The sequence below is a fragment of the Glycine max genome, chromosome 19 (assembly GCF_000004515.6).
Source record: "Glycine max cultivar Williams 82 chromosome 19, Glycine_max_v4.0, whole genome shotgun sequence".
Classification (NCBI taxonomy): Eukaryota; Viridiplantae; Streptophyta; class Magnoliopsida; order Fabales; family Fabaceae; genus Glycine; species Glycine max.
Genome location: NC_038255.2, coordinates 34416833 through 34424704, shown reverse-complemented (window position 1 = coordinate 34424704; position 7872 = coordinate 34416833). Strand labels below are relative to the sequence as shown.

The following is a 7872-nucleotide window of genomic DNA, read 5'->3' as shown; positions in this document are numbered from 1 at the left end:
ATACTTTTCGTTCGTGAACAATTAGAATTCGTGGTAGTTTTGATTTTGTAATAATTTAATTAATCACAAGTTAATATATATAATTTCATAATCTTTTAAAAAATCTCCTAAAAAATTTCAACATTTTGAATAGACGGATAATGCTATCAACCTTTATGTGACCGTCCATGTCTCCTCCTGTATCTAGTTGAACAGAATTGAATGTGATAGTTGATAATAGTTTTTGAGACAAAAAAAAATATAACAAGCTAATCATTCCTTATTTAGAGGTATAGTCATGCAAAAATATTCATTTTTACAGAAGTTGAAATTTTTTTACACGAGCAAATCATATTATGACCGAAAGTTAAATAATTGTCTTCCCATAAACATACAAACTGGCTTCTTAACACTAATTATTTTATAAGGTAAAAGAAAATATACAACATAAGGTAAATCCTTTTTTTTTCGAAACAATATATCCTTTTGATATTTGATATTTTTTAATTATTCTTTTTTCATGTCCGAATTTCAATGTGAGTTGGAAGATGAATAAGATCATCTCAAACAAAGATATATAATTGAATAAACTCACTATAAAAAAAATGGTTGTTAACAAGCACATTCTAAGATGATTATGCGGAACCGTCTTCAAGATGATTATGCGGAATCGTCTTCAAATATCATGCGGTGGGAATTTTGTAATTAGAGAGAATGAAAATCAAGATAATTTTACGTCAAACTGTTGTGGTTTTTATTCTCTCTAATTACAAAATTGTCCGTGCGTGTCCTCTTCTCCGCAAACCCTACATAAGCCATGTCCTCTTCTCCATCCCCTCTCTCTTTCTCCTCCGCTTCTTCTTCCTGTGCACCCTCCTTCTCCTTGGCTTCCTCTTCCTTTTCTGCACTTTTCAGTGTCACAACGATGTCGTTTGATGCTTCTTCGTCTTCCACAATGACGACGTTATTTGGGGCAACAATGTCCTTCGTTGCATTGCCTTTTGGTGAAACATCCTCTGTCACCACGATGCTGTTTGGTGCAGCGCCCTCGGCATATATGATGTAGTACTACACCATATATGTTAATTAAAAAATGTTTAATCATCCATTTAGTCCCTATAGTTTCTAAATTTATTTCTTTTAGTTCCTATAGTTAATAAGTGGATTTTTTAGTTCCTAAAATTTAATAAATAGGTTTTTTTTAGCTTCTAAAGTTCGCATTTTAATTCCTAGAAAGTCTCTGTCATTAAAATTTTTTAACTTTGTCAATTAAAGATTTTTAATGACAGGGATCTTTTAAGAATTAAAATGTAAATTTTGGGACTAAAAAAATTCACTTAAGAATTAAAAGGGATAAATTTAGAAACTATATAAATTAAATGGGTAATTAGATTGCATATATCTAAATGGGTAATTAAACCTTAAAAAAAAGGAAAGAAGAAGAAGAAAACACTGCATCCTTGTCACCATTACATTGCATATATCTAAAGCAAACCAGTAGGCATATATGCCAGCTTAATCAATTTAAATCAATTAGTTTAATATGCTTTAAATTGAGAAAGAACTAATAGACAAGATAAGGTTAAATCAAATTAATTGCAAAAACTCAAGTCAAGATGTTTTGGTAGGTGTTGAATATATAAAACTTCTAATGGATTGCGTTTTTTCCATAAGTTCTATTTTTAAATGATTAGAGAAATTTAGATTACCTAACAAGAAACTCAGTATCTCACCTCGGGAAAAAAAACTTTGTCACCCTATAAAGCACCGAAATGTTTCTTCAACTGCAGGAACTTTTCCGTATAAATTATATTCACCAACAAAATATAAGTCTTCAATTATTGATTAGCACCAACAAATTCATCAACAGAATTAGTACTCTCTTTTTTCTTTCAGGAAACAACAACAACAACATAATAATAATAATAATAAGCTTAGAAAAATAACTGAATCACATAAGATATATATGTATAACCCTAATTACATCTGCATCAAATCTTGGAAAATCTTCATGACAGGAGCAGGCAAACCAAGAAGCACATTGATGTTTCTCCTCTCTTGGCCATGAGAGAGAAACAGAATCACTTCCTTCTCTGGCAGTGACACTGGCCCTGACAGAGCAGGTTCACCCCATCCAAAATCAGTGGTGTGAAAGGAAAGCCTAGACCAAGTTGTGATGAGAAGGGTGCAAGCAAGAGAAGGCCTTGCTCTTGTCACCTCAAAGTAATCAATAGCTGATCTCATGTAACTGTCTGTGACCATCTTGATTGCATCTTGAATGAGCCTCACTCCAAATGAGAAGGGCTTTTCTGTTAGCTCACCAGCTTGGCACACAGAATTTGTTAGCACAATTCCATTCCCAAAGTACCCTTTTGGGAGAGTGGGGTTGAACTTGGCCCTCCCATCTACAGCAAAAAGAAGCTTTGTTTGTTGGTCAGGCAGCATCTTCAGTGCCTTGGTTCTTGCTATCCACACAAATGCTGAGAGGACTTCAAATGTTGTGCATTTCTCAAGTGCTCCATCTTCCATGGCTTTCATCTTCAGCTGCTTTAGCCTCTCAGGTTCAATGCAGAAGGACCTGTAGACCATCTCATCTTCATATAAGCTATTTGTGTTGGACTTGTCTTCAATGTCAGCAAATTCTTGGTGCAGGTGCTCTATCTTTGGAGGGCTTCTTGCCTTGAGTATGCTTCTGTCTATCACTGGGGGGATTGAGAGTGGCAAGTCTCTGGCTGCTTCTCCCCAAGAGTTCACAAATTCCATTGCACCAATGCCATCAAACATGCAGTGGTTCATGCACAGCCCAAGAGCAAAGCCTCCACATTTGAACTTGGTCACCTGGAATATAGAGTTGACACTTTCTTTCAAAACTGCAATACTCACCAATTCAAAGTGAGGGGCCATCTCTTCAATCATTTTCAGTCTTTTAGTTTAGAAAGGAATTGATTGTTTATCACAAGTATAGGGAAAAGGATAAGTGATTAAGAGATGCTGTGATGTTATAGTACTGATACAGAAATGGATTATTATTATTATTATTATTATTATTTTCATACATTAATCTTCTTTTTCATCTCACTTCCACATTTTTTTCTGTTTCTCTTCATTTTTCATCACATCATTTATTACATTTATTATTTTCTCTCTTTACTGTGCAAAAAAAAAATTTATTTTCTCTCTTCTGTTATTTTTTTCTCTCTATCTCTATTTTCTTTATACCTATACAAAATAATAAGTGTAACATTTTCCCTCCAGAAATAGTAACTCAAGTACTTGCAAAATGCATAAACTGGCTATCCTTAGCATTAAAAAAGTTGTACTGTTTTGATAAACATTCACAAACCAAAACCAATTTTAATTAGGGGAATACTAGCACCCCTTTTTTTTTTATCAATAGCACTCCTTTAGTTTAGCCCAAAAAATACTTTGTTGCTAACCGTTTAAGAGACATTCAAAATAACTGCCACATAAAAATTCCTACAAAGAGCTTGATAAATGCTAGATGTCATATCACTAGTCTAGTCTCTACATTAGTGCACTTAAATATTTGCTTATAAACACCTCAGCCTTATGGATCACAAAACAAACAAACTCCTCAGGGACATTAAAAACAAGGTACAAGAAAAAGTCATAAAACTTACCTGAGCAACCAAAGGAGGCATCTGAAGAATGTGTTTTGCTCCAGGAATGTCATAAACAAGCTTACCAAGAGTCCCAGGGTCTGGCTTTGTGATGTCACCAATCTCTTCCATTGAACAGTTTGCTTCAGCCTCCACAAGCAAGGCACCCTCCCCTGTGCAGTCCACAATGAGTTTACCCTCTGAGCTTATTGTAAGCCTCCCGGCAAGAGGGTAATAATAGACAAGAACCTTCTTCAATGCATTCTTGATCACTTCCCCAGCCTTCTCATTCCCCCTCTCAGCAGTTTTGAAGCAATAAACGGTTCTCACAATCACGGCAATGTTCTGGTCAAGGTTAGATAGGAAATACAAACCCTTCTTTGTTTCTTCAGCAGGAGGAACTAGAGTTGGTTCACTTAGCTTCACACTAAGTTGGAAACCGTTTTCATTAGCCATTTCCATCTCAAGCTACTTAGTATAATTAACCTGTACCACAAAAAAAAGAATAAGAACAATAGAAACATCAAAAATGTGTTTGAGTGAATGGAAACAAAAGCACTCTAGAGGGGTCTCAAGAGTATGATAAATGGTCAAAGTTCAAGGCTAGAACATGCAATGTTGTTGGAAACATCATTAGGAACACATGTTATGTTGCGTTGTGTTTCTCATACCTGGGGTGTCCCTCACACAATATGATAAGGGTCTGAGTTTCTTTAAGAGAAAATTGCAAGGTATATGTGTATGATATGGATGGAGTCCTTAGGATGTTTCAAAACATAACAATTGGAAGAAAATAAATATAATGTGAAGGTGAGAGGTAGTTGTTCATAGACAACGGTGCAAGATGCTAAAAATACGTGGTATCTTTAAGACTTGATTGTTATTTTTTTTTTTTTACTTTTTTGTACACTATGGACTGTGTATGGGTGAGGGTAGGCCACTAGTAAAGAGACCAAAGACATAAGGAACCAAAGTCAGAAGATGAAAGGAGATGGGCTTGTTTGGTGTGGTTGGTATCCAACATTTGCTAACCTAATATTTTGTTTAATTAGTCGTTGCTTTCCCACATCATTATTTTTGGCAGTGCACTTAAAAGTGGCATAATCGTGTTTCAGTACCATGGTTTTAGTGCGTGTTCAAAGACATGCTAGATCATTTAAAAATGCATTAAATTATAAATTAATGTGATTTAAGAGAAATTTTTATATAACAGTATATAATTTCACGTTGAAATAATTTTGGGTTAAAAAATTATTTTGAGCTTAAACAACTTTGTTTAACTTTTGAATTAAATAAAAATTCACAAAAAAAATATTAAATAAAAACTTTACTAACCTGCTTTTAAAATAAAAAAATATAATTAAATATAAATCACTTAATTTCAAAGTTAATGAGGCTCATCCAAAAACATCCTAATTTTAAAATTCTTCCTAAAGTGTTCTATAAATAAATTTTTTAATTATGGGTTAAAGTTCTCTCCGACCTACAAATATTTTGTATCTTTCTCTTTTCATGAGTTTTTCGATAACCGAAGAGGATCTCCACTCTTTTATTATTTAGTGCATATGTGTTTTGATAATAAATTATAAGAAAAAATTATTTTTAGTCCTGTATTTTTTAATTTTATTCAAATTTGATCTTAGTTTCTACATTTTTAAATTGATGAAATTGGTCTTCCAACTAAAGAAAACAATATTTTTTGCCCCTAATTTCATCAATGATCATGTTGACATAATAAATGATGGATTGAGGTTGGTTGAATGTGACGGTTTAGAATACATTTTGTGACAACTTTTTACTGTCACAAACTAAAATTCCATGTTTAAACCCTCTCAAACTTTGAACCAACCCCAAAATCAATTATTCAAGCACCAACAACATACTATTAGAATCCAAATAGTACTGAAACACCAACCAAACCACATTTTAAAAAAAAAAAAAAAAAAACTCAAACAAAAATCAAAACCCATTTGCAAATCAAAACACTTACGAGCAGAAACAAAAGCCAGTTCTCCCCTTAATTATTTCATCTCCTCGTCCCTGGCCTTTCTCTATTGCCTCCCTCTTGTGTCCAACACCACTTCTGATTCGATCCTCAACTCCACTTTAACCCATTCCCCATCAATTCCACCTTCTCCACTATCCTCCCTCACCAAATTCACATCCACTCTCACGATCACTCATCCCCATCTCTGAACCCTATGGTAAGTGTTCAGAATTAAAATCGCAATGTGAATTGAGTTTGCGTTTGTTTCTCCTCCACTGTTCCAAATATGACAAGAACAACATAAAGAAGCCCCCAAACCTTTTGGTTCTCCTTCTCGAATGTCCAAGCCTTTTAGTTCTCCCCTTCCCTTTCATTTGATTTTTTTTTTTCAAATTAATATGCTTCTTCAATTGGTTCTAACATCCTCTAATCTAGAAAATCTAATTTTTTTCGTTAACATTAAACATTTCTCAAATTGGTTCCTCGTTTTGTTGCTTCTCCTTTGTTAAAATTAATTCACATCACTCACAATTGGTTCCAAGAGGATTCAAACCTTGAATTTGATTTGGTGATTGGGATATGACTCTTCATGTTTTTGGGGAGTTGAATTTGGGGTTGGTTAAGGTTAGCAATGTGGTCTTTTGAGGGTTTCTATGTATTTTAATTTGTAGATTAAAATACATTTGGGTTGATGTTTCAATATTGTTTAAATTCAAATACATTCTTTCAATATTGTCACCAAATATTAATTTTAACCGATATACAAATTCTATTTTTAGGAGTTTTAAATTGTTACAAAATATATTATAAACTATTACAAATTTAAATGTATAGGAACTAAGATCAAATTTAACTAAAAAAAAAGACCAAATATTTTTTAAGTTCTTAGCATATTTAATACTTCACTTTTATATAATGTTTTTTTTTTTTTGTATACTTCACTTATGCCCAACGCATTTGTTCACACGTGCCTAATATCAACCAATCATTCACACCAATAAAATCTTTATATGACTTTTGGAACACCATCCCTGTGTCTGAGCAAGCAAAACGCTTATAATATTTCTAATTCACACCAATGTTTTTTTTTCTACGTTCAATGTATTTTATTAAATACTTTTAATTATTTGATAAAAAAATTATTAAAAATTTCTTTATTTCTTTAGTACTTATTGCATTGAGTACTTTACTTTTTTATTTTTCCTTTTAAATTATCCCCTAATGCATTTGTTAAATCTGCCTAATATCAATCAATCTGTGTACCAAAAAAAAAAAATCAATCAATCATTCAAACCAATAAAATCTGTATGACTTTCGGAACATTTTCCATTTGACAAAGGGCAAGCAAGATGCTTATCATTATTCAGTGTTTGCTTTTGCATTTGAAAAGTCTTAAATCATTATTTATTATTTAGATAAAGTGTGTGTTTGAAAATAGATCATACATGTAATTTTTTACATAGAAATGAACGCTATTAATTCTAATTTTTACTCTCTTTTTTTTTTACAGAATTCTAATATTTACTTAAAGACTTGCTTCTTTTAACTTTTACTTAAATCATAAAGGTAAAATTGAACGCGTACACCCTTTGTCAGTTTTCCTTTTTTTTTTTTCAAAAATGAACACACTATCCAGTTAATTACGGAAATGGACAGATTTTAAAATAAATTATCATAATGGATATTTAAAAAAAATTATGAAAATAGATAAATCATAGTTTGATATACTATTTTTATCAAAGCACGATTTTACTTTTTATTTTTTTTAAATATTTTTTTCTCTAAGAATTGAAATGTAATGTTAAAATATGATTTCAATTTTTTTTTCTTTTCTAATGAAATCGTATGGTAGGGCATGATTTTTATATTTTTTTTCTTTTAAAAAAATTGAAATTGTATTATAGTGCACGATTTCAATTATGTTTTTTTAAATGGGTTTTATTTTGATGTTAAAATTTATGATTTTTTATTTTTTTTTTTAAATAATATATTAAAAATAAAGTGGTATATGAACGAAATTTATAAGTTGAATAATATATAGTAATTAATTATGCTTGAAAGATTAAATATTATAAGATATTCAACATAATTCATTGTCTATATGGACAATTACTACAATAATGACCTTCATTTCGATACACTGAACATTCGGTCTATTTGAAACTAATTCGTCCATTTTATTATGTATACGACTAGTAGTTGGTCTGCCTGATTAAAATCGTCGCATGTTAGGATCAGGAACAAAATTTGGACCCGTATATTGAGACGAGTAATCCTTATTTCCAA

At 31.7% G+C, this 7872-nt stretch overlaps 1 protein-coding gene across 1 annotated transcript; it reads right to left on the bottom strand.

The window, feature by feature from the left end:
* Positions 1 to 1752: 1752 nt before the first annotated feature.
* On the bottom strand, positions 1753 to 4522 carry LOC100804504 (omega-hydroxypalmitate O-feruloyl transferase). The gene is made up of 3 exons (XM_003553908.5): positions 4271 to 4522; positions 3621 to 4085; positions 1753 to 2817 (listed from the first exon to the last, which is right to left on the bottom strand). Exons 2-3 carry the CDS (start codon positions 4059 to 4061, stop codon positions 1960 to 1962), a joined length of 1299 nt encoding a protein of 432 aa, XP_003553956.1. The 5' UTR covers positions 4062 to 4085; positions 4271 to 4522; the 3' UTR covers positions 1753 to 1959.
* Positions 4523 to 7872: the final 3350 nt, after the last annotated feature.

Coding starts and splice junctions, on each gene's coding strand:
- LOC100804504 (XM_003553908.5), bottom strand. CDS start 4,061: ATGGAAATGGCTAATGAAAACGGTTTCCAACTTAGTGTGAAGCTAAGT. Junction 2,818..3,620: donor TGCCTCCTTTGGTTGCTCAG/GTAAGTTTTATG, acceptor TCTATATTCCAG/GTGACCAAGTTCAAATGTGG.